Source organism: Anas platyrhynchos, chromosome 7 (assembly GCF_047663525.1).
Source record: "Anas platyrhynchos isolate ZD024472 breed Pekin duck chromosome 7, IASCAAS_PekinDuck_T2T, whole genome shotgun sequence".
Lineage (NCBI taxonomy): Eukaryota > Metazoa > Chordata > Aves > Anseriformes > Anatidae > Anas > Anas platyrhynchos.
In genome coordinates, this window is record NC_092593.1 from 4339449 (window position 1) to 4366125 (window position 26677).

Sequence of the window (26677 nt, forward strand, 5' to 3'; positions counted from 1 at the left end):
TTTCTGGGGAAAGAGAAAAAAAAAATGACACTCTGAAGCTTTGTTTAAGTAAGGGGCAGGGGAAACCCTGAATATTGTCAAACTGACTAAAAAGGTGACAGAGGTTTATAATTACCCCGCTCATTGTTAGGGGGAGGGGGAGGTCTCCGCTCTGTGCTTTACCCCAAAAGGGCAGGGGAGAGCCATGTTTCCCTCCGCTCTTATCACTTCGCCGGGGTCCACTCTGGCAAAAAATAAAAAATAAAAATAAAATAAAGAAAATGAAGGCAGGGGCAGCAGCAAAGAAGGCTAGCATTTCGTGCGCAAACAAGTCCTAATGTCAAATTAAAGTACTTTTAGGAGGAAACGGTCCGCCTAGCATTGAGTCAGGCAGCCTACTGTAAAAGCTGTGCTTCTCCTCATATACGGTCATGAGTTATGACTCATTTGAGATGTAATTCTGGGCTCTCTCTGATCTGCTTTGCTGGTGCAACACACACACACACACACACACACACACACACACACGCACCCGCACACGCGCGCACACGCACCCCGGGAGCGAGCGGGAGCCACACGCACACGCACACCCGCACGCAGGGGCACGCACCAAAAAGAAAGAGAGCGAAAAAAAAGAAAGCGAAAAAAAAAAAAAAAAAAAAAAAAAAAAAAACAGAAAGAAAGAGAAAGAAAGAAAGAGAGGAGCAAGAAGGCAATCTGCCCGGCTGGGGAGCGAGGGGGGAGCCCGCTCCGTCTGCGTCCCACCTCCCCCGGCACGGCAAGCCTCGCCGTGTGCGTGGATGGGTTCTTTTGCGGGTGCAAATTCGGGTCCCCGTTGGCGCCCTGCGTTTAAATGGGATATACCAATGCCCACATTGTTGCTGTGTTTGGTTGTTACATAGAGTCTGCGTGCTGCTGAATCAGGGAGTCGAGTCCATGCGAACTGCCATCTGATCCACTCTTATCAATGAAGCAGCAGATCATGGCGGATGGCCCCAGGTGTAAGAGGCGAAAACAAGCCAACCCCCGGAGGAAAAACGGTAAGCAGCCCCCCGAGCAAACTTTTCCGGCCGGGCGGAGAAGCCCCGGGGGGGGTGGTGGTGGTGAGGGGGGGGCTGGAAGGCGAAGGGGGGGGACCCGGCGCAAAGCGGGGAGGCAGCGGCGGAGCCCGGAGCGGGGCGTCCCGCGGAGGCTGCGCGGCCGCGGAGGCTGCGGTGCTCCGGTGATGCTGGGGGGGGACACTCGGGGAGGCAGCGGGGTGCTCCAGGAGGGGGCCAGGGGGGCGCGCAGCGCGCCCCCGCCGCGCCCCAAAGTTTGTTGCGCGGGCGCGGAGCGGGCGCGCCCCTGCCCCGCGGCGGAGGGGAGGCGGCGGCCGGGGGCTGGAGGGGCCGGGGGGGCGCCGAGAGGAGCGGAGAGGAGCGGAGGGGGGCCGAGGGGAGCGGAGGGGGCGCGGAGAGGTGCGCAGGGGGGCGGCCGGGGAGCCGCCGGCCCTGGGAAAAAGCCGGCACCGTGAGAACCCCGGGGCGCGCCGGCACCGGGCAGCGCCTCTCGCTCGGACTCGGCGGAGGCTCCGCAAGGAAACTTCCTCCCCGGGAACCGGGAACCGGCCCCACGAGGTCAGGGGGGGGGCCTCCGGGCCACGCTCGCCCTCGCCCCCCGGCCCCGGAGGCTGCGGGGGGCAGGGGGGGCGCTGGGACGCGGTGCTCCGCTCCGAGCCCCCCTCGGGAGGCTGGCACGGGTGCGGGGCTGTGTGTGCGTGCCTCCCCGAGTGCCTCCCCGTTGGTTTTTTTTTTTTTTCCCTTTCTCCCCCCCCCCCACCCGGCCGACAGCCGCTGCCCCCCTCCCGCAGCCCCTCGCACGGCCGGGCCGGCCCCGCTCGCAACAACTTTCCTCCCCGCCGAGGAGCCGGGGGAAAGGAAGATGTTTTGTGCGAACCTGAACCCGCTCGCTTAGGGCTCGGCTACTTCTTTTAAGTGGAGAGGTGGAGGTGGGGGTGGGAAAAGGGGGGGGGGGGGACACGACAACAATAACAAAAAAAAAAAAAAAGAAAGAAAAAACAAAGAGGAGAGAATGTTGATTAGAAACAAATGATCCTTCCCCCCCTCCCCTTCCCTCTCTCTCTCTCTAGGTTGTGAGTGTGTGCGTGTGTGTGTGTGTGTGTGTGTGTGTGCGTGTGTGTGTGTCTTTTTCTTGTTGTGGTGGAGGCGTCGAGCCATATGGGGGAGTGATAGAGGAATTTTAGTCAGAAACTGTTCGCTGTGTTACACTGGCTTTTCCCTTTGTGTTGTCTTTGATCTATTTGCTTGGCTTAGTATTACAAAAAACCCCAACTAAAATAATATATTCCGAGCAGCTTCCCAAGGATCCGTTCCTTGTTATCTTTTTTTAAAGTCTCTCCCCCTCCACCACCACCCTTTACTCTTGTGTCTGTCATTATTTAAGGTGGTCCTCACAGAGGAGACCTCCCCTTCCCCTCATCTCTGGGTAATTTAGTAGACATTAAAATTACACGTAATGTTTCCCTCTCCTCTCTTGTGTTTCCTCTGTTCTTTTTATTAAATGTTGGTTATTGATTTTCTAAAATCAATGTCTGTTGTGGGGCTTTTTTCCCCTTACAAGTATCTAAAGCACGTTGCTGATCAACTGGATAACAAAAGCTTTGTGTCAAGTAGCCTTTTTTCTTATGTTAAACAGTCATTTTTGAGAGAAAAAGAGAATGAGATTTAAAGCAACGCATCCAGAAGTGCTCTTTTGCAGGAAAGAATATTCTGAGTGTTTGAGGGGGGTTTATTCTTCTGCTTTCGCCTCCTCGCCTTTTAACACAAGCTTATTAGTTTAGCGTGTTAAACCCATCACATGCTCCGTGCTGAGGGATGCGCCCGTGTGTCTAATATTTTCTCCCCCCGATCCGAGTGGAGAAACAGAAATAAAAGGGCCGGGTGCCCGCGTTTGGGTAGGGCACCCCGCCGCAGCCCCTGCCCCCTGCCCTTGCGCGCAGGGCTTGGGGAGGACGCGCGGCCCGGGGTGGCACAGGCTCCTGCCTCCCTTCGCCTCGGGGCTTTTCACCCCAAGTGCTCTAACTTGGGAAGCCGCCCCCGGCTCGGGAGCCGCAAGTTGAATTGCGATTTTGGAAGGTAACCACCGAAAGAGCCCGCAAACTTCAGCTCAAGTGTGCGCGCTGGCTGCGCGAAGGTCTAACTTGTGCGCCGGCAGCCTCTTGCTCTGGCCAGGGCAGGGGGGAAAGGCTCCACTCTCTGCCTGTCCCCTCTTTTCTTCTCTTTGTGCCCCAGAATTTGGTTCTCTCATTCATTTCCGAGTGAGAAATGTCCTGGTTTTGAGAAGCAGGTAGACGAGCGAGGGTGGGTTTTGGTGGTGGTGGTGTTGGGTTTTGGTGGTTTTGGTGTTGGGTTCTTTTTTTTTTTTTTTTTTTTTTCTTTTCATTTTCTCTTTCTCGACAAGCACGTATCCAGTGCCTTTCCCGTTGGGAATTGCCCAGGATTTATCTGGACTGAGTGGATTTTTGCTTCTTTCCTGGATTCGTGGAAAAGATGTCACTTCTGAGCTTGTGTCTTTGCTGATAACACTAGAAACGGTGATGCTTATCGAAATCAGACAGAAATTCCTTATGAAACGCGGCAGGACCAAACTAAAAATTAAAAACACGGGAAATAAATAAACAAATAAATAAGCCACCCAAAGTAGATGGCCATCGAGGAAGCCGGAGTGGCGTGAGTGAAGTCGGCCCCGAATTGCAGGGGGGGGACCCCGCGGGATCGCCCAGCCGCCGCTCCGGGTGCGCGCCCGGCGGCGTGTGCGGGGCTGGGCAGGGCTCGGCTCAGCTCGGCTCGGCTCAGATAACGGGGCCGGCTGCGATCGCGGCGCCGAGCGGGGGGGAAAGCCGGGGAGGAGCCCAGGGGGGGCGAGATAACGGCACGGTTGGGGGCTGAGAGCCTGGGGGGGGGGGCGGCTGGGCAGGACGGCGCCCCCTCCCCCCCCCCCTCCCGGGAATGGAGGTGGGGGGGAAAGGAGGGGACCCTATAAGTGGGGTGGGGGGGATTTGGGGTTGAGGGGGGGCCGGGGGAGGCAGCCCAGGAATGCGGCGGCGCCCCGGGAAGTTGGGTCAGATGATTCCCGGCGCCTGACTCACTTCGCGGCACTTTCACTCGGGAGAAGTGGCGGCGGAGCAGGAGGAGGAGGAGGCGGAGGAGGAGGAGGAGGAGGAGGGAGATGGTGGAGGAGGAGGAGGAGGAGGAGGAGGAGAGGGCAGCGAGCCCCCTTTCCGCCCCGCTCCGCACGGGCGCCCCGCGGAGGCGGGGGTGCGCAGGCAGCGGCGCGGGGATGCGCGGGGATGCGCGGAGAGGGGCGGCGGGGTCCCTGCTCCCTGCCCTGCCCTGCTCTGCCCTGCCCCTCTCCTCCTTAGGCCAGTGTATTTTTTTCCCCTGACCCCCCCTCAAAAAAAAAAATTAAAATCCCCTGGAAGGAGGGGAAAGGGGGAGGGGGGAAAGTTGGAGCTAATTTACTCCAAAGTTTCAGTAAACAGCTCCCTTTGATTCCTTTGCCATCTCGCTTCCAGTTGCAAAGAAAAGGGAGAAAGTTCAATGCTTTCAGGGCGTCTGAGCCGAGCAGAGCCCGCAGCAGCCGAGCGGCCGCGGTCACAGTGCCCGGAGCCTTTCCCCAAAAGACACCCAGCCTCCTTTAGGGGATGTGGGGAAGGGGGGAAACCCGCTTCACTTCCCACTTGCCAAAGAGAAAAACGAGCCCGGCTGCTGCCTTTAGCGAGTGGGAAGCGAGGCTCGCCTTCCCAACCGGGAGAAGTTTGGAGGCAGCCCGGGGGAGACTGGCGAGGCAGCGGGGAGGCTGCCTGTCGCGACATTCAGGTGGCGCAAGCTGGAGAGAGCACCTGGGAGCGCTGCCTTGCCTCGGCACCTTGCCGGGGGGGCGAATCCGTTGCGAGCAGATTGCTCGGGAGAGCGGCTTCCTCGGCTGGGAATTAAATGCGCTCCGTCGAAGGAAGCACCTGGAGATAGGTATTAAAAATCGAGGCGCAAAATGCGGGCAGGGCGCAGCGCATCCCCCGCTGCACCGCTCCGCGCACCGTGGCGGCCGGAGCGAGCCGTGGCAGGGAGCAGAGGAGGCTGCTCTCCGTGGCAGGGCTGATCTATTCGTTTTATTCGGAGTTTGGAGAGAAGCAGGGAATTTGGAGGTTAGCGCCCGCTTCGTCGCTTGCCACTCGTGACGGTGCTGCGCTCCCTGGGCTCTGCTTATTGCACGCGAGGAAAGTTTTGGGGGAACCTCTGACTGCTGTGAGAAAATACATTCGGTGCCTGGCAAAGCCACATATGAAAATTAAAAATAAATAAATAAATAAATTTAAAAAAATGAGAGAGTTACAAGTTAATTATTGATAACGATACGAAGCCAACTGCCCAAGGTAGGGAGAATAGATGGAAGACCGAGATGCAGGCTCAGGACAGGCTGGTAATATCGCCCAAGAAAAATGTGTGTCTCCCTTTAGAGTGGAAGGCAGGGTGCTGATTCTTTTACAGCAGCCCCACATTCATTCCAAGAAATAGGAAATTCTTCGCCTCCCAACAGTTTTTGGCATCTGCATTATCCCAGTGCTTTTAAGGTGCATTTTCTCCTCTGTGAAAGAGAACTCTTTGTCCTTTTTTCTCCAAGACCATGGCTTCCCAAGGTAGACACTATTTTGTGCCTGTCACATAGAAAGGGAGTGCAGGTTTGCAGTGCTCACAGACAATTGATTGTCTGCCCTAATGTGTTTCATTTACATGTTTATAACGTCAATAGTGCTGGGGTGTCCACTGTACCATTCATTCCAGCATTCCCACAAGGGTGCAATTGTCTGAATGGCCAAGTCAGACACCTTTTTGATTGCTCTTTAGTTGTCTTTTTAGAGTACGGAGAAAAAGGGGAGAAATCTGTGAGGCAGAAACACTAGTTGAAAATATTTCAGAATTAAACGTCACCATTAAAGCAGATGTGAGCATTAGACAAACAAGATATTTTAACTAAGGCTCTGAAGGTGTAAACAAATTCAGAACAGAGGGGATGGTTACTGCACGCTGCATCCAGTCTTGCTCCTTAATTTTTTAAGCTCCTTTTTTTTTTTTTTCATGTTTTGTGGTTTTCATTTTCATTTCACCCTCTGTAAATGCAGCCACCTCCTAACTCTTTGTATGCTTAGCTGTAATTTGCGATTTTTTCCCTGTGTATTTACATATCTCTGTTTATGCCAACAGCGTCAGCTAACCGCTTGGAAAGTCTAGTGAGAGAATATTCAGGCTGCGAGAAGCATAAACTTAAAAAAAAATAATAAAAATAAAAAAGTAAGATCCAAATATTTCTTGATTAAGCATTTTTAATGAAAAAAAGAAAGGACAATGCCTGGACTTCTTGAGGCAGTTTAACTCAAATAGCTGTGTACCAACTTCTCAGGGCTGCGGCTGCCGTCCTCTACACTGCGAGCTTTCAGCAAAGTGCTCCTAGGAGTTGCAAAGTCCCTAAAAGCTCGGTTTTTAAGGTGTGCTGTGCTGTTTGGATGCTGTTCTGTCCTTCAGCACAGAAGCTGCTTTCTGAGGGAGGCGAGGAACGACTGCCTGCGTTTCCTACCCGAATAACTGAGCCTCGCAGATGCAGGCGGATCTGTGCATGCGTGTGCACCTACCTAGGCGTGCGGGGAGAGAGGCTGTGCGCACACCCAGCACATGCAGGTCCGCCTAAAAATAACGGCTCGCCTTTCAGACGAGCTCCTTTCCCCCTAAAAAATGACGACGGCACAATTAACACGAGTTGACCTGCTCCGTCCACGGGCCAGAAAGGGAAAAGAGCCCCAAGTCCTGGGGAGGTAAAGCGAGGGAAAAGTTTTGTGTTTTTTTTTTTTTTTCTTCTTCTTCTTCCCTCCCCTCTCTATAATTTTTGTTGTAATTTTAAAAAATGCCTGTTTGTGGAGAGATTTTTTTTTATTTTTATTTTTATTTTTTTGTGCCTACCAGGGAAGACACACACAGTAGATGCACCGTTAGCTGAACCCCTGACACGGCGGTCTTTTGAATGCCTTAGGTATGATTTCACTTTCGCTCACATCAATGCTGACCTGAATGCCTTTCATATCTGATCCGCTGTGTCTCTCCCAGTAAACATCCCCTGAGGGGAGAACAAAGAAAGGAGCTCTTCTTCTTCTTAATCACAATTCAGCCCATTCACCGCCGGCAGGCTACATTTGCATTCTGCAACAGAAAGCCAAGATGAAAAGAAAAAAAAAAGAGAGTGAGAAGAGGGGGGAAAAAGCAGAAGGGTGGAGGCTGAGTAAAATAACTTAGGTGTTTGTAGCTGTTTGTTGGGCTTCCCCTAGTTACAAGCCTTATATAGATCCTGCTCTACCCAGCCTTGGCTCCTCTGACAGGCAGATAGTGTTACAAGATGGCATGCCTGTACTATTCATGGCCACTCGCTCTAACACTTGAGGTAGAAAGTGTCAGGGAGGGATCAAATTCTACTCCGAGCAGCCTGCTAGAGTTAGGGTCAGGTGTGTGTACTCTCGGCTCTTGACTGCTGCCTATTCTTTTCGTTTAATTACGATTATTGTTTACTCGCCGTGACCTTGGGCAGAGGGGTGGCCGGGGGGGAGAGGCAGGCTGGGCCACCCCCGGAGGGCTGTGGAAAGGGGGGGAAAAGCCGGCTCCCCAAATTAACGGGGTGTCACCTCTTCCCCGGGGGGCTCCGGGTGGGGGGCAGCGGCTGGGGGGGCTCCGGGGCCGTCGTTTTTCTCCCCCCCCCGGCTTTGGCCGGCCCGCCCCGTCGGGGAAAAGCAGCGAGCTGCGGCCGGCAAGCGGCACCGAGGAGGAGGAGGAGGAGGAGGAAGAGCAGGAAGGCGACCTTCGTGGCACTTTCAGTGGCCGGGCTCCCTGGTGGTCACGTCCACGTCCATTTTCCCACCACCCCCCCCCTCTTTATTTCCCCGGCTGCCCGCTCTCCCCCAGCTCTTCTGGGCTTTTCAGAAGCCACTTGGAAAGAGATGGCGAGGTCTTTGGTCGGAGCCACTTTTTTCGCACCAAGAGAAGGTTTATTTATAACCGGATCCCGCTTACTGAAAAGTATTTAAGCCCTTTCAGGCAGAGCTGTCAAAATTTCCCGTGTTGTTTGCCTCTATTTGCAACATGCAAAAAGTCCTATGCAGTTGCTGGTATCGGAATAGCCGGGGTAGCGCAGAAATCTCAAGTGACAAGTTTTCAGCTACACCATCTCCTGCCGACCAAACTGTCATTTTTTTTTTTTTTTTTTCAGAAACCGCTTTTAAGATCCTCACTTGTCTTTTTTTTCATTTTTTATTATTTTTTTTTTTTTCCCATCAGCAAATAGATTAAACGTGCTAAAGCAACTTCGGGAGGGAAGAGCAGCTCGAACAATGCGGAGCGGGAGGGATGTCTTATTTTCCTGTAGCTGCTCTGGCAGATCTCACTCAGAAGGAGCACGCTAAGCGAGATGTTACCAGTTGAACAGAAGCATGTGACACAGATTCCTGATTTTTTCCCAGAAGATTTGCAGAATTTACAAAAAGAGATTATCTCTACACCTTCCACCCTCCTAACCACCCCCATGACCCAAGCAGTGGAGGATTTAGGCAGATTTACTTCAGTAAACACCTTTGGACACTTGGGGAAAAGTAGGAGTCTGTTTGCAAAAGCAGGCTTTTGTTAAGTGAGGTGCTGGATAATGCTTTACCCGGCAGCTGTGATATTAACCTCCCCGGCGAGGCTGCAAAGCGCCTTAACTCCTTGCGCGCTGCGCGGCCGCAACCCGCGCAGGTACCGCGCAAGGGGAGCGCAGGCGGGAGGTGCCCGGGGGCAGCATCGCCTCCTGCCTCTGTTCTCCATCCTCCTGCCTCCAGCCTCCTGATTCTTGCCTCTATCCTGACTCCAGCCTCCTCACCGGCCCTTGTGCTGCCAGGGCAGGGGGGCACCGCCACCGTCGCCCCCCTCCCCAGCCCTCGGTTCCCCTCTGTTCCGAGCCCTCTGCCCCAAATCTCGGCCGGCCCCCAGCCTCCCCGTGCAGCTCGGAGGCTCTCCCACGCAGCCCGTGGGGTGCTTATTTTATTTTATTTTATTTTTTTCAGGAGAATAACTTTACAGGTGTTTCTCTTTTTAGCTCCAGCACAAGATTGCCTCGTTTCAGGATTTTTGTTGTCGAGGGTTCTTTTTTTTTTTTTTTTCCTTTTTTTCTTTTTTTTTCCCCCCTTAAAGTGGAGGTGTCGATGTTAGAGCAGCCACAAACGTGTGAGAAAGCAAAGGGTATGAGACGTGACAGAATTAAAGGTGTTTGCTATGCTGTTACCCGTGTGTCAAGCTGCAAGCTCCCTTTGTCGCAGCCTCCCGGAGGTTCGCTGGCGCGGATCCTCTCCCCTCCCAGGCGAGGCAGCAGCTCCCGGCCGGGGGGTCCGGGAGGTGCCCCCGCCGCTGTCGCCTGTCCCCCGCAGCCCCTCGGGGCTCCGACGGGGCGCTCAGCCCCGCACCGCCACCGGGCCAGCACCGCGGCGGCTGGCAGGGAGAGCCGCTTGGCAGGGACGTCATCTGCCAAATCATCCCATAATTACGTTTTATGTTATTTGTATGAATGACCAAGCATGCAGTATTCCTTTTGGAAATCAAAGGAAGGCTTAAAACGCGGGTTTGAATACTTTCAGACCATGGTCAGGTCACAGTTTGGGAGCTGAATTAAACTGATCTCATTTGTGATCTAATTGAGGTTGGCAACAACCTTAGCGGTAGCAATAACACACAAACACACAAATCAAAGAGCAGAATTCAGCAAATCAGATCTTTTGCTCCAATTCTGCCCGCCACTTATTCTCCGGCTGCCAGCGGAGAAGTTAAACTTTGTCCTGCTTCTCGGCGCCGCCGCAAAGCCTTGCATATTTTCGGGGCCGGGGCAGGACACCGGGGCTGCCGAGAGGAGCTGGGGGGGTTAGGATCAGGGGAGAGGACACGAGTGGGGTCCCCAGAGACCCCCCCGTCTCCAGGTGTGGGGGGGACACGCGTGGGAGAAGGGAGCGAGGGCCGGGGCGCTGCGGGCAGCAGCGAGGCTCCCTCCCTCTCTCCTCCCTCCTCCCTCCCTATCTGCGCATCCATCGCTGCGGATTCCAGGAATGCAATTACCAGAGTGGCTGCGAATTGTTGACAAATTTGCCTGGGACCGTCGGGGAGGGAGCTGCGCCGGGGCCGGGGCACGGGGGAGCCCCGACGGGGCGGGGGGGGGGGCGCTGCGCTGGGGACCGGCACCGGGCACGGTCTGAGGACCCCCGGTGGGGCGGGCAGGGGGATCCCAGAGACCCCCCCCCGCCTCCAGGAGCCCTTTGCCGGTTCCCCCCAGCCCCGCACAAACCCCGGGGGGCTCCGTGGCCGCCCCCACGGGGGCCGCCCCCTCCCCAGCGCGGCTCCGCTCGGCGCGGCCCCAAACTTGGCTCACGGGGGGGGGGATAATTTAAGGGGGGGGGGATAACGAGGAACGGCCCCTTACCGCCTCCCCCCCCCCAGTGAGGGCTTCGAGACGTGTCCTCAGCTCCCCCCCTCCTCCCGGCCGGTGTTTTCCTCGGCTAAAACCTGTTTACTCGCCTCTTTGTTTTTTGACGTGCAATGAGTTTCCATCTCCTGCGAATCTCTAAGAAATAGATAAAGCATTATATATCCCCCCCCTCCCCTCCCCGGCCCCCCCGCTCGTATTTTAAAGCAGCGATCCTGACAGCAGTACTATTATTGCACTTTATGTTTTAGTGGATGTTTGCTGTTGCTAGTTACAGCAACACTTATCATAAGACAGCAAGAAAAGAGTAGTCCCTGGTAATTAAAGTAATGAAATATTCATTTACTCTACCTTTTCAGTAGTCTCACAAATTAGGCTGCTACATTTAATGCCTGCACTGCCTCTGTTTTTATTATAATGGCAGCTTTCGCATCTGCAATTAGGACTAATTCTGACAGTTACAATTTCTGAGGGATGGTAAACAGTGAACGAGATGTGCAGCAGTGGTATTACACGTGAAAAGCCCTTGTCTCTTTAACCTTGTTGTTTTTTTTTCTCGCAGAGGTTACCTTTTCCCGATGGTGCAAAATCGACTTGACATAACTGTTCATCAGTTTCAGGGTTTTCCCTGGAGGTATTTGCATCAAATCAGCCCAGTCAAGCTTCAAGTTGAAATTGGCAGGCCAGAAACTGACAGGGTAGGGACTGGGAAAGAGACAGCTAAAGTGCAGGCAGCGAGCTGACAGCAGCGGCGGGCAGGCAGGGGGAGCGGGCTCAGCACCCGGGGCTGCCGTGCCCAGACCCCCCCAGACCCCTCCAGACCCCCCAAGACCACCCGACCCCCCCCGTGCATCCTTAGGGAGCGAGCATCCCAAGCCTGGCCCAACAAACAGGGTTGGGGATGGGGGGGAAAAATATAACCAAGGGCCAGGGAGGGGAAAGGTGTTTGGGAACAAAGAGGTGCTGGGCAGGGGTTTGCACCGCCAGCAAGCCAGGCTGCCCTCCTTGAGGGGGTGGTCGTGCCCTTTAGTTGGGAAGAGAAGTGACTGAGAGGGTCTTTCCTAGCCATGGGAGCGTATTTTGATACGCTCAAAATAAATAAATAATAATAATAATAATAAAAACAGAGGGACGATCAGCTGCAAAGATAATTACGCGAGAAGCAAAACAAATATTTCCTCAGATATGTTAGTTCATTTCCCCTCTGTTGGGGGGCGCTGAGCGGGATGGGGTAGGAATTAATTTTTAATAGGTTATTGGACAAATCGGGGCTGTTCCCCCCTCCGCCCCTGATGGAATTTCACTTCTTTGCAAATAATTCCAAATCTTGTTCAGTGCATGCAAGGGAGCTGCCTAGCGAGGACCAGGCAACGCTGTCAGACCCGTTCCCTCTTTAAAGGTGAAAAAGAGCAAAACTGCGTTACTTTCCCAGGGAAGAGAGCTGACTATATATATATATATTTATATTTCCCCCTAAATACATATATGTAGTCTTTACCAGATGATTAAAAATCCCTCTCACTTTTGCTACCAGGCTGGTGCTAAAGTAAGCCTTGCTTTCAAACAGTTTTTCAGCTGTGTGTGTGACAGGCATTGGCTGATCTGCTGATGCCCATTCGACAGGCACTGTTGAGCTAAAGTGGTGTGACGGCACAGTTTTGTTAAGCTGTGAACAAAGGGCTGGAGATGCCTCGCTGGCATCATCCATGTGCATATTGGCCTTGTCACAGTTTTGCTTGATTTAATGCTCTGTTTATTCCTAGATATTAGAACTTAAATTCCAAACAATATGTTTTCGTATACTACACACAAACTTTATTTTAAAGGCTTGTGCTCCCGAGAGCCACAGATCCGTTTGTCTGTCCGATATCCGTGCAGCAAACACTTAAAACGTAGCTCCCAGATAAATAGGTGGCCAGTAGCCTCTTAACTGTTATCCACTTAAAAATGGGATTTCAGTTTTAAAAAGTCTTATAAGGGTAAAAGATTTATTTTTTCTTTGATCATTCGTTGAGAGTTGTTATTTATTTCAACAGTGGATTTTCTCATAAGCTCCCGAGGAGTGGTTGCCCCGCGTGCAGGCAGGGCATGCAGGACGGACTTTCCAAGCACCACATCATCCCGGCGGGGCTGCTGTGATAAAAGGAGCGCCTTCCAAATACCTGTAAGCGTGGTGGGATGACTCCTGGCAGGCAGACATAAAGAAAGCTGGGTTCCGGCAGGTTAGTGGAAGGGAACAGGAAACAGGATTAAGGTTAAAATGCGTATTCGTTAGGTGGCCACGACTTTGCATCTCAGCAGTTCACCAGGAGACAACTTGAGCGTGTGGAGCTATATTTAGGTCCTGGTTGTCGTCTTGTAGAGGTGCCGTGGGCTTTATCCGTAGAAAGTTTTTTCCCCCTTCTCCTTCCTCGTCGTCTCTGTAAACTCTCCTCAGGTTTGCTGCAGGCGTTTGCTCAGAGATTAGCTGGCCAGCTCACATGGCAGAGGTAGCCCTGGGAGGCAGCTCTTGGCTGGGAGGAATGCTCGGTAGGTCGGGGCGTGAAGAGAGAAGGAGCTGCCCAACTGGGGCTGGGGATCAGGTATTTTCCTCTTTGTTTCCTATCAGAGACAAAGTGCTTATGGAAAGGTTTGTGGTGAGACATCAAATCCCAGCAGGAGCACAGATGTTCCCACTTTTACAGGCTTACCAATGAACATTTCAGCTTAAACAAGTTTATGAAATAAAAAGATTTATTTATTTTCCCTTAGTAGATGCAGCATCTTAGTTTGATTGTGTAAAGATTGTATCGCTCCAGCCACTCGGGGTTATTTTGTCCAAGGCACGGTGCTTTACTCGAGGGCTCCAAGTAGGGCTGGGAGAGAGGGGAGGAGGGGGAGGAGGGAGCGTTCAGCAAAATGAAAGTATTCCTTCTCCAAACAGTGCGGTCGAGAGCCTAAATCTGAAATTGAATCTGCTGGACGAAACCTGTACAATTTTTCTACCTGCCCTTAGCCTGCTTCCTTTCAACTATGACAGTTTTACTAACTGAAACGAATGGGCTCGCTTTCCCCTGTACCTTTGCTCAGTGTGCGTTTACATCGAGTACTTCAAACAGAGCGCTGGGTGATATATGTAGGGGGACAGCTTGCACAGGAGAAGCTTTAATGGTTAATTTTTGTATAGCTTTATAAATGAAAGGGACTTAAACCTACTGGCAGTATAGATCACAAGACCTTATGTGGTCTATTCTTCTCTAGATGCACAAGAGATTTACGTGCCTAAGTCCCATAAGAGTTAATGGGAGTTACGCATGTAAATCTCTTCCGCAGTGAGATAATAGACCCTTTTATGTATGGATAGTGGGATCCTTATGAAAATCACCTACTGAACAGTAGACTTTCTGTCCATCCCTCTTAACCAATATTTAGGAAGCGAGCAGGCCAGCAGATGAGACCAGGAACCCCCAGAGATGTCCCCAGACCTCAGCCCCTGGGGGCAGCACCCAACCAGCCCCAGGTCCTTCTCGTCCCTCTGGCCGGGTGTCCCTCTTTCTGTCCACTGTGGGTGGCATCACAGGTGTGGGGGTGACAGGACATGACTTTTCCTGTTCTGGTCAACTCCAGGTCTGGGGTCTCGCTCTGCTGATTGCAGAGAAGGCCGGGCTGGGGAGAAGGCGAGAAGACGACATCTCAGAGCTTCTCGGCCTCGACACGTACATAGCTGAGGAGATCTGTATCTGCAGGCCGTGAGTCAGAAGCAGATCTTATCCCCCGCAGTGCAGAGCCGGAGGTGGCTGGTGCCCAGCGCAGGCGCGCTCTGCGCCCTCCCCGCGTGTCCTGGTGCCACCATTGTTCCTGCCCAGCGCCCGCGCGCTCCTCCCGATAGCGATCTGAGCGAGCCGGGCAAGCCGCACGCTTGCCAGCCCTCGGCTCCCAGGCCCGGCTAAGCACAATTCAGAAAACTTGTGCCATTAGGCTATCAGATGAAATCCAAGGGTTTCTACCAGCGGCGGAATGGGAAAAGCCCATTGTTTGTTGATTATCGTATCATCAGCCCCGGCTGATCCGCGGATGCTCAAGGAAAACACACTTCAGTTACAGTTGATTTTCAGATTCCAAAATGGTGCTGCAAAGTCTGTGCATGCCTAATTATATTTTATGCTAGGCTGTGCAATACAAAATGTATGCTGCAGCAATCAGTGAGTTAACAGTATCAATCAATTTGTAAACAGATGAAGTCACTCATTCCCAAACTGGTTTTCCAAAAACAATTACTAAATTACAATAGAAAAAAATTGTACAGTTACTGTATTTGTGTGCTGTGTTACAATCAACATACCAGGGAAACAAAACAATTTAATGCAGAAAAATCATCATTCATCTACATTATAATTGCTTCTTTTTCACATCTACAGGGCGGTTAATTAAAATTGTGATTAAATGCGGTCGCGCTGCCTAAGATGTCTTGCCCAAAACAGGTGGTACAGAATTTAAAAGTAAAAAAAATGTAATTAGCATTGGAAATTGAGAAATTGCCTGTAAGAATCAGTGTTAATTTCAGTCAGTGATGAGGTAATTTATAAATGAATGCAGTGGAGGCTGTGCAAATGCACAATTGCCTTCCTGCCTATTCTTAGCATTCTCAGCATGCAGGTGAAAATGTTTTCAAAATATTGAGGTAATTTGAAAATCAATCCGTGCATTCTGTATCTTTTTTCTCCCATTCGCAGCAAAGGCTGAACAAACGCTGCCGTAGATGGCACAGTGCATTGGTTATGCACTTTCGGGGAGCAGCGCGGTTACGTGCCCTGTGGCATCAGCAAAGAGTTTAACTAAACGAAATGTTTGGCTAAGATCCTTTGCAGAGGCCAGAAATGTCGACTGAAGTCCCCGGTAATCCCGGCGGTCTTCAGATGTGTTTAAATGACACGATACCAAAAAAAGTAATAGCAACCTGCAGTGAGTTGAAATAGTGCAGCACAGATACTGCAAAATAAAAGAGATGCTAATATGGCACAGAAATCGTAATGATTTCTTGTTTAAAATTAGTACAGCGTACTAGAAAAGCCTCGGTTGCACTGACGCTTTCTGTAAAAACTCTTGTTTTAAACATGCATTTCAAATCTCATCCTGCAACCATAAAAGAATTAACTGGGTTATGCATACAGAGATTTTCCCTTAGATGAACTTTGTTTATCAGTATTTCAGTGCTTTCTCTGAACTTTGAGCTAGCAAATGAGAAATGCTAATTCCTCACCAAAACACGACCTGCAGACACAAAAAGCTAGAGGCAAACCTGACAACAAACAGATATTAAAGATTTAAAATCTTCTTGACAGTCAAAAAAAAAAAAAAAAAAGAATCGGAGACACACAGTGCTGCAGCTCGCCTTGCCATCACTTGAGCAGCCCTTGTACCCCAGTCGGCTCCACGGAGCCCTCACTTAGTTATCCACATCCCTGGTTAAAAATAACTCCTTCTTTCGATAACGTCGATCACTTGGCTGGGACATACTCAGAGGGCTTTGAGTTTTTGAGCAGGAACATCCAGGTGTTGGTATCAGGTTGCTGTAAAACACCCGCACGATGGCTTTTGGACATAACGTGCTTTAATTAAAGCAAGCTAGGCTTCCAGCAGAAAGACTGCCTCAGCCATGTAATTTAACTGTTGCAGCCCTTTCTATTAATTTTGCCCTGACATACAATAATGAACTTTTCTTCTGGCTGACACTTGTGGTTTTTTTTTTTTTCCTTCCCCGTGACAAGCCCTGGCGTGCCTCAGAGGTGATGCGGGTGCCATTCCCACACTCACGAGCCCTCCGAAACCCCGGTGCCCTGCACGCCATGCCCATGCTGCATGCTGTGGGCAAGGTGAGCGCGGCCCCCGAGCACCACACGTGCTCAATTAACCTCGTCGTGCTCGTTTTCCCTGTCTGCGAGACGTGGAAGTGCTGCTGAACTCATTGACAGGGCTCTCGCGTGGGCCTTAGCGGCTCCGAAACACGCCGCGATTCTCTGGGACCGCGGAGGAGCGGTCATTGTTTCGTCAGAGGGCGAGGGGATGCCAAGGAATTTGACTGAGATAAATACGAAGTACATGCCCAACAACCAAATTCTCAGAGTTTATCACACGACGGGTTGTTCTGATTTACAGTGCAATATTGCTTTTAACTACCCCCCCCCCCTCCCCAGCCCTCTGCCACTGAATATAAAGAAGCTAGCGGTAATCACTGAAGCAATGATGATTATTGACTGAAAGGTATTTTAAAACGTGGAGCTTAGCAAGCAGCTGCACTGAGGCATTTGAACTCCTGCTTTCGGTGTAGGGGCTGTACAAATATATCGAAATATTAGTGAATTGGTGTAGATGCAAACCCCAACCTGGCTGCAGCGGGTGGGAGCGCACCGGCAAGTGTCATGGGTTAGGGGACAGCAAAGACTGCTCTGGTGCCTGTGGTGGTAGTGGAAGGCTGCAGGATCAGGCCTGGGTGGAAATTTGGCTTTGCTGAACTGAGTCCAAGTTTTGTTTTGCTCTTTTCAGTCTCCTGGGGACTCTGTAGAAGGCGGGATATTGAGTCCTGCTCTGCTCCCGCACCTCACTCCTCACCCACACCGTGTCCTCCGAGCCGTGTGGGCCCACCCGTGTGAGTGGAGGCCCCGTGCCATGGGAAGCGCGAGCAGGATTTGGCCCCGAGCAGGCAGCTCTTAGTGCTTGATTATCCCAGCCATGGCCATTGTCGTGGTGGGGAAGTGCAGTAAAGGAAAAGTAGCTTTGCGTCCTCCTAAAATAGAAAGTAAACATAAATATTTCTCCATGGCATGTCAGATTTCAATCACCTCTCAAAACAACTGAGCTTCTCAATTTAATTAATTGCAGTCTTTTTTTTTTTTTTTTTTTTTTTTTTTTTTGTCTTCGGAAAGAGCCAAATGAAAATATCCTCTTTGTTTCCCCTCTGTAACTACCGGAGCTTTCTTCGACTTTAACTCTTCCGCCGCCCCAGCACCCTCAGACCCGGCTTCTTATCACCGCCGTCCCATGGCAAGCCCCAGAGCCCGAAACATTTTGTAACGACGATGTGACAAATTGTTGTGCTTTTATTTGCGTCGGACATCTTTGCCAGGATTGCTTGTTGTTTTCTCTGTTTGGCTGTGTCATGGGACCAAAGGTGGCTGCTTTTGTGCAGCATGTCAAATCTGGTTAACATGCAGCCATTTATCTTTAAAACCACTCCCGAACAATGGCAGTGGTGTGTTGGGCCACTTGTGCGGGGCTCCAAGCATGAAACATTTTTTTTTTTCCGGTGCCATCCTCTCTGTATGTACGCCTGCACCTTGGGCTGAGGCACTGCGGTGAGCAGGTCATGCAGCAGACAAGATGTTTCATAATTTTGGGAACCTTTTAGAGACAAATTGTACAGTGCAAGTGTAGTGTAACTGAACTGCTGGTTGCCCAGTGAAGTGTAGAAAATCAGATACAGCACAGCCTGAAAGAATGAAAGGAGAATTCATATCTATGTATATACACGGTACTTTATAAAGAATTCATATACAGAGAAAAACACATTTATTCCCTTCTTCTCTGCTTATATTTGAGGAGTGTGTGCGTGTGTGTGTGCATGTGTGTGTGTGTGGAGAAATGTGTTTATGTGCACGGTATATATTCATACAAATAATATGCCACGGGATATGGGGATCGCTGTATGTGTGATGCATTTATATGCGTAAGTGGTAGGTCTGCAGGTTAATGCCTGCTTGGCTCCGCGTGTGCGTGTGTATGTGTGAGAGTGATGGAAAGGTGCTCGCCATGAGGAAAAGATGAATTATTCTACAAATAAAATTTAAAAGCCCCAAACTTCCACAGAAAAGTTTGCACCTTTGGGTGCTCTCCAGATCTTTAAGCCACGCAGCAGCATCTCAGATGAAAATTATTTCCTCACAAATACGGTGATAATGAGAAAATAAAAAGAGCCGGTCAAGAAACTGAAAAGTTTGATTCAGTCAAAAAATGAGGGCTGGCTGCAAAGTGTCACTGCCTTTTTGCAGTTAAGCATTTAAGATAGCAGGAGTCTGTTTTTTTAATGATTTGCTGTGTCGTGTAATAATTATACATATAGTGCAGCGAGGTTACTTGGAGGAACACCACACTATGTATGTTTTTTGAGCAAGGACCCAGGAGATTGCCTTTCACTTTGAAAACAATCCCTAATATCAGGAAAATGCTCTGTTTGTTTATGCGTACATAATGCAAGTTTGTCCGCCTGGGAACTGCAGCAAATGGGAGAAGTATGCATGGATTTCACAGGTAACAGGATTACGTGGGCACATAATTGATCCATTTGGAGAAAAAAATGACAGTGCTCTAAAGATGCCTAGGCTTTGGAGATGGAGTTTATGAAACAGGCATTTGTAAATTCAAAGGAATCAATATGTCAATTTTATTACATCTCAGGACCAGCTGGGCATTAAAGGAACAGTAGCCTTTTTAAAATTGCAGCTGCGTATTCTCGCATTGTGTACCTTTCTTAAAAGGCTTTGAATTATAGAAAATGTACTTTACCAGCGATTTGCACCTTTTCAGTGGCCAGTTTGCATGGACAAAAGAGACACAAAACATTACATTGTGTCACTTCTCCTCTTAAGCCGCAGTTGGTAAAAACTGCCAGACTTGAGTTATACCATGCAAAAATCTTACTAATAAATATGTACATGGAAGGAGACTAATGCCTGTTTGTATCCCAAATGTTGAAAAAAATTATTTGAGATCCTTTAAAACCTGTACCTGTACTTCAAGCCAAATGCTCAGCATGTGTTGCGGGGGCAGCATCACAACGTGAGATACCTGAAAGATTGTATTAAAGACCTCACACGAAAAATGATCTGAATCACTGTAAAATGCTATCTCCTATTTGCCTCTCGCTGCAGTTTTAAAACCCAGATGATTACATTTAATGCAAAGCTTAGTTTTTCCAAGGGACAGCAGTCTTCAGCTGTTGAGGTTTTGAAACACAACTTTTCACACAATTTTGCGGTGTGCGGCACAGAGGGAGATGTTGAGAGGAACTTGGGTTGCAGTGGCAGTCGCTGCCTGTAGGTTTTTCAAGGCCACCCAAACCAGGCTTTAAGTCCCAAAGATGTATTCTCAAGGAATTAATGATGGCCGTTGATGTTTTTTCACCTGGAGGGAAAGAGGTTAGCCAAGGAGCAATGGTGGCTTTCCAGAATGTGCTGTACGCTCCTCTACCTGGAAAGCTCTTGGTTGGGGAACTCTGTTGGCAAAAGCCAAGTGTGCCTCTAGCTTAAAGTTGATATCCTGTTGTCTTTTCTCCTCTGCTCGCTGGTGATGTTGCTCTGGACCCGATGGCTACATCCTACTATGCAACATCAATTTTATAATTAATATTGTCAGGGCAGTCACTGATTTGGGGTACCTAGTGAGGAACAGTAGCAACATCTCTAGTGGTTCAACACATCTGAAGACCTGCCCAAAAATATCCAAGCTAGAATCCCAAGAAGGAAATACCTGGGATCAATGGCCACTGTTCCCCGAGTCTTCCTTGCCTCCTCAGCTTCCCCAGCTTTATCATGATCCTCTCTGGTATTCCATATTGTTCTTCTAGCTCCTTTTGCAGTTTTCTTTGAGCTCATGTTCTTCAGGTCAGCCCCGCTACACGTAAGGTCTATCTCTCAACCTGCCTTGTAATTCTTATTTTTCTTGCTTGAGGATCTCTGCTTTCCATAAGGTATACCTGAAGTGTTTCTCCAGTGGTCTGCTAACATTTAACGATTCCAATACCTTGAAAGATGAGGGAAACACCATAAATTGGCTTATTGCACTAAGTCAGCATTGCAGAAAATAGGTAGAGTACACTATAGAGGTGTATGTTCTACACATCTCCTCTAACACTTGAGTATGAACTGAATATGAAAGAATAAAAAGTCTGTTTTCCCCCAAAGAGTATGGAAGAGCAGATACAAACAGTACAAGCTAGTTAGGTATTGCTTTACGGTCATAGACTTAGCATGACCTAACACTTTATTCTGCAGTGATGCACTTTATAAAATCTTCATGTGCTAAGAAAGACATGGAAAAAGAGGCTCAGAATGTTTTCATAGAAATTTGTGGCAGCATAGAAAACAAAGATGACCTTTTGCCAAGCAGGTATGTTCAGAAATGATGTAAGTACACGTAAGTGAAATAAAAGGAAACTGCATGAATGCAACAAAAACTAAAGCTTAGAAAACAGCTGGAGACTGAGGGGCAAGACTTCCTTTCTGCCAAACCACTTTTCTCAGAGTCCACCTCCAGTGACGAGGTGGTGAGACAAGCCTTAGTTCTGAACAGTCTAAACTATCATTTCCCAAACCCCACCACAACCTCCTCTCAAGGCCCTCATCCCCTTGCTCTGCTCGCTAGAGGGGCAACATATGAGTAAATAGACGTAAGAGGATCTGGCCGAGGTCTCCCAGCAAGTCAGCTGGAACTAAAAACCTAGGACTAATAAAACCAGAGGTCATATTCTGATCCTGGTTACCTCCACACAGTCCCAGAGCCACTCTGTGGGCAGCCTTTATATTTTGTCAGTTCTTTGAATCTAATTGTAAAAGTAAAACAAAGCTTCCCAACGATAAGGTGGAAAAATGGAAAAACAAAACGCTGTCCTCGACCTGATTGATGGCTCTTCCACTGAGATCATAACAGCTTCTTCAGAGACTTTTACAATCTCTGTAGAAGTGCAGGAGGCACTGCCAATATCCGCAGATCATTGGCATGATAGACCGTAACGGCTTCTTCAGAGCCGTTCCGGTCTATCGTGTCAATGCGTACTTAGGGAGTCCTCAATGCATGGATCATTGACACGGTACTACATAACGGCTCCTTAGAAGCCATTACTGGGTATCAAGTCAATGCATACTTAGGGAGCCCTTAATGCACGGACCCACGCAAGTTGACTTGCTCTGAATACTAACAATCCTGTGGAAAAGTAGTTACTGCATGTGTCATTGAGGGGGATTATTGATACCCGCCCCAGGAGCCGGACGCATGCACAGTGCTCCCAGCGCATCTTGCCGGGCTGCTCCCCGAAACCCACCGACCTGCCCTCCTCCACCCGCCTTGTTTTATTTCCTGAAATGCGCTAAAAAAAATAAACACCCTCGACTAGAGACAGGAGAGCCAAGAGGCAGCCCAGAACGAGCATTTCAGAGATAGAATATAGAGCCTGGAGCATACGTGGTTGCGCTAGAAGTGCTGACAAACCCTTGCGCATGGAGCAGCAGCTCTGCGCATCGTGCCACTCTCACCTACTTCGCTGCAGTTATCAAAACCGCCTCATATTTATGATGATCTCTGCAAGATGGTTAGCTATCTTTCCACATCAAGCTTGCATAAAACAGCCCTCTTCGCACGAGAAATGCTTTGTTAAATATCACGTCACCCGGCGAGGAGCTCGTCTGCATTTTTTGACCTGTTCCCGGGGGGACGTCAGGCGAGACTTTCCAAATTGTTGCCGCGCCTCTGCTCCGCTCTGCCAAGGCGCACCCCGTCATTTCGCTTCCCGCAGACGAGATTTCCCTGCGACCGAGTTGCAAAAGGCTTCTAGTTTGCTGTTGTTGATATTTTTCTTTTGTGTTCTGCTTACTGACTGACATCTGCTATCATGCTAAGCAGGTGTTCCTGTGTAAACGAACGTGCCCTGTTTGTGTTTCGCCATCCTCGCTACTGCGCACCCAAATGAGCAGCATGATTAAGAATCCTGTAAATTTTTGAAAGGAAACGGATGGCTGCCCTACTAGAACATAATTACACCGTTCCAACATCCGCAGCTCACTGCTGCAGCCGAGTTGGAGAACAGCAGAAATTAATAATATATAATAGCATCATTCTCGTAATTTATAAATGAAATAAAGTAGAGAGGAGATTCTGCTGATATGCATTTTCTTCTTAATTCTAAAAGACAAAGTATAGATTAGAATTTTACTGGGGTGAAACCTGGCCAGCAATATCACACTAGTTGCAAGCATAGGACCTGATTCATGAGAGGGGTTTTGCTTAGGGAAAAGAGCTAATATCTTTTATTGGACTAGAGGAAAAAAATGAGTATACAAAGACCTCTCAAGGCAGCCCCCATGAAGAGAGGCTTGGAAACCTCCACAGATTGTGAACCTAGTCTTTAGCTTGATTCATTTGTAGGTATTGCAGAAAGACTTTGTGCATGCTGCAGGTTTTCTTCTCTCACTAAAACCAGACATGGGTCAACCCCTCTGAGAGGAGCTGGGATTAATCAGTTAAAGATGTTGTCAAATATCCTATTTTTGTTGAAAAACAGTAATGTTTTCAAAAACAATATTTTCAGCTCCATGGAGGTGCCAAAAGGAGCTGCACTGCAAATCACCACTCCAGTCAATCCTTGGAGCTAGTGCTCTAATTACGCCTCTCAACCCTGCTGAAAAAAAAAAAAAATGATACAACTTTCTGAAGACGAAAACATGTTATTTGTAAAGACTAAGCGGTCTGACTTCCCTCCCCCCCCATTGAATATGAACAGTCAAGTTGGTTAAATGGTTTTTATTTGTCTTCTCTAGTTACCCAGATATACTCGTCTGGGTGACGGCCCAGCTGATTTATTTTTACTGGGATAAACTCAAATGGGAGAGCTACCAAAAAACCACAATAGTGTTTACTTACAGGTTAATTAGGGACATTTTTATAAATCGTGACGCTGCTAGACTCTAAAGAATGATAACTGCTTTGGTGGAAAAGGTCAGCACCAACTCCCCAAGTTTAACCCAGTGGGCACGAGCATGCACAGCGAGCCGAGGAAATGCCGCCCTCTGAAACGAATGGGTATGTTTGAGCTGTGCACTGCTAAAGGGCCCCTTAATAATTTGTTTCTGAGAAAATATGTGCATATACAGATTTATTTCATTAACAGGTATTTATTTAAGTGGGCTGCACTGTATTTAAATCTCTGAATAGTTTCCATTACTTCCTCAGCTCACTTACTTCAAGTTGACTAATTTTAATAAGGCTAAGGTGCCTAGGGTCTTATTGAGTGTTCGGTTTGATCAATATGGTTAAATTAAAATAGTGCAAAATATAAGCAAATGTACTCTAACAACTCAGTGAAAAATGCGGAGCGTACCCAACATTGATTAGCATGCCACAGACATTAATTTGTTGTTTTAAGTACACAAACGCTGCCCAGAATCCGCCTCCACCCCTGGCACACCCATGTAACCCGGGCACGAAGGGGCCATATCCTTCCCATGTGCCCTGCCTGGCCCCGCTGGCACCTTTGGGCACTGCACCAGGCAGAGCCAAGGGCTGTGCACCCTGTTCCCACAAAAGGTCCTCCTGGTCCGGATCCGGCCCCTTCCAGGAGAAATGGGGTCTGGGGCTGTGCCGTGCTGCTCACTGGGTGAGCCTGGATCACATCCACGGGAAGCAGAGGGAGGACGTTGTGATTGTTTGCACGATTGAAGACTATTTATATAATCATATTCATTATGAATTTGAGGCTATACATCAATTCTATACGTGTATTTTTAAGACAGGCACAGACTCTTCGGGAAGCGTTTGTATGTACAAGGAGATATTCGTTTCTGCCCTACTGTAACACCACAATATTATTGTCATAAAAGATTAATGTCAACCCCCACCTGGTATTAAATTGCTTTTGGTAGCCCTTGCATTCATGTCTTTCTGCACAAGACAAAAACACTTTTAAAGTAACTAAATGCATCCTCGACTCAAATTACTGCTATTACTTGGTTACATTTTATTTTTCAGAATCCTTAGTTGTTGTGGTAGGGATTTTTTTTTCCCCACAGATAGGATGTTCTGAATAAGAATATGGTATAAGGAAGTTAACCTGGGGGCAGCAAAAAAGCATACTTTAGAAAACAGAGTCTTATCATAGTCTTAGTGATAGGTGTTGCAGATGTAAATTATGTGACTTTTTTCATATGCCAACAAAAACCAGCATTTTCCATAAACTAAAAATAATTTTTCTTTCTTTCTTTCTCTTTCCCTTCCTTTTTCTTGTTTAGCAAAAGCGATGAGGCTATCGTACTTTGACATCCAGTGCTTGCAGACAGTTTTTAATGGTTTCTAAAAATACTACAATAACTCCTTAGCAATCATACTTTTACATCATTTCAAAAGGTTTCTCATATCTTTCTTGGTTTTTCAGCAGTTTTCCCTTCTACCTGTAGTGTGATCTTTCTGCTTATCTTTAATCTCCTTGGTAAGTGATATTCACTGTAACAGTTCTGTCTTTCCTTGATACCATCTTTTCCTATGTGGCCAAAAAATAATAATTTCACATAGGCAGAAGCTCATTTTATCAAAGGTAAATCAGCAGTGTGGGTCTGTGCGACAGTGTGCATGAGAAAGAAAGAAAGAAAAAAAAAAAAAAAGGAGAGAAAGAAAGAGGAGTGAGTTCATATGATAAAAAAAAAAAATGCAACCTGAAAGCAAATGCAGTCACATTTAGGAGAAGTAAATTCTGTGAAGACGAAGTCAAATATGAAAAGCATTTCTCTAGTTTAAACTGACCAAATAGAGTTATAAACAGCAGAAACATTTGAAGTTCCCCTTTTTAAATTAAAGCTGGAGCTTTAACTTCTTAACCTTCAACACAACAAGTAGAGCACACTGTGCAAAAACAATTTTTAAGTCTTCTTAACAAACATCTCAAGTGAGTAGGGCCAGCACAAGTTCAGAAGAATTGACTTTTCATTTTGTAGCTATGCCAAAAAAAATGCTTAGCTTTTTTTTTTTTTTCTCTCTCTCTTTTTTTTTTTTTTTTTTTTTTTTTTTAGCTTTGGTGCATGACAATCTTGATTTTTTCCATCATTTTACATGTTTAGAGTTTTTAATATCAAAGGTATTGCTCTCTGTAAACAAGTGTAAGTTTACCGAGGCAGCTTCCCTTACTCTCTTCCCTTGTAATCAGATGTGAAAATTACACCCTCCCTTTTGGATACATGATAATTACACACTTCAACATACAAAGAATTGTCTCTGTTTCAGTTGCTGGAATGAAACAGCTCAGGCATTCAGGGAAAATATATTATTATATTAAAGATCAGTGCCATCGCTGTTTTTAGTAAATGTGAAGTTTGTAATCACAACTTTGATCAAGATACTTTGGGATTTACATATGCACATATATGAGAGAGAGAGAGAGCAGTTAAAAATAAAATGAAACCAAGGTACCTAAGCACGGAGGGTGAAACTTAGTCCCTGTACCAAGGGCCAGTAAACAGCCTGCTGCTCACTGCTTAAATCTCCCTGAAGCCCTATTCTGAGGGCGATTTTTACCCTGAAAGCATAATTTATGGGGAACTTCAACAAAGTTTCCCAGGCTTTGTCTTGTTTCTGTCCTCTTTCTTTCTCCTGGCCATTCTCCTTCCCTTACCTATAAACTTAGCCTGGATTTCTTGTGCTTCTATTGATTTGCTCGCAAGAGCTGGGTGCAGAAAGAAGCCGGAATTAAGCACTGCTCAGAAAGAGCTGTGGGAAAAAAATTACATATGCAGCAAAACATGTTAGAGTTGTGTTTTGACAGTTTCATGACCAAGCCAAAAAATATACATTTTTTTTGTACCTGGCGCTGTTTCACAAAAACGTCCCTTCGGGGAATAGTCATTTTTTTGTCAGAATCAACTGTTTATTTACTTTAAAATCTAAAAGTTTTGCCTGACATTAGAGGCAGAGTTTCTGAAGGTTAAAGTTCAACGTTAGCTCGTTATGTTACCTTAACTGTAAAAGCATGGTTTGTGTCGAAAGAGAGGGATAAAAGCATTAGCATGGACGCTGGACAAAATAAAAATGCCACGCATTTTAAAAATAGAGCAGGCAAGGCTCCTGGGGGCTCTGGTTACCCCTTGCAGCCATGGTCTAGTGTGCTTGCAAGCGATGGGCAACCACCTTGGACCTGCCACCACTGTGGTCATGGCTGGGGCTGCAAGTGATGGGGTTGCCCAGGGGGTCTGCAAGTGATAGGGTTGCCCAGTGAGGTTTTGACAGTACCAATGGTGTTGAGATCCTTGTAATTACCCAAGCCCCCATGGAGACTGTTCTTGTGGCAGGCAAGGCCTTGAGCACCCTTCCTTGATCACCCTTCCTGGAGTGTCCTCCATCCCATGTGGAGGAAAGCAATGGGAGGGCTGTAGGG

The 26677-nt window shown here is 48.4% G+C and overlaps 1 protein-coding gene and 1 long non-coding RNA gene across 6 annotated transcripts in view; one reads left to right on the top strand and one right to left on the bottom strand.

Annotated features, from left to right (window-relative positions):
* ZEB2 (zinc finger E-box binding homeobox 2) overlaps positions 1-26677 on the top strand; it is a 111831-nt gene that overhangs the window by 2218 nt on the left and 82936 nt on the right. For 3 of the 5 annotated variants that reach the window (XM_072040394.1, XM_038182515.2, XM_005011882.6), the window contains exon 2: positions 882-1019. In XM_072040394.1, coding sequence (XP_071896495.1) covers positions 947-1019 — 73 coding nt within the window. In that variant the 5' untranslated portion in view covers positions 882-946. Of the gene's footprint in view, positions 1-401; positions 772-881; positions 1020-1157; positions 1202-26677 lie in introns of those variants that run through there. The other 2 variants (XM_005011884.6, XM_038182516.2) reach the window with 2 other exon arrangements.
* Positions 3388-4373, bottom strand: LOC140002871 (uncharacterized). Its single transcript, XR_011810446.1, has 2 exons — positions 4127-4373; positions 3388-3625 (listed from the first exon to the last, which is right to left on the bottom strand). It is a non-coding gene; the product is annotated as an uncharacterized lncRNA (long non-coding RNA).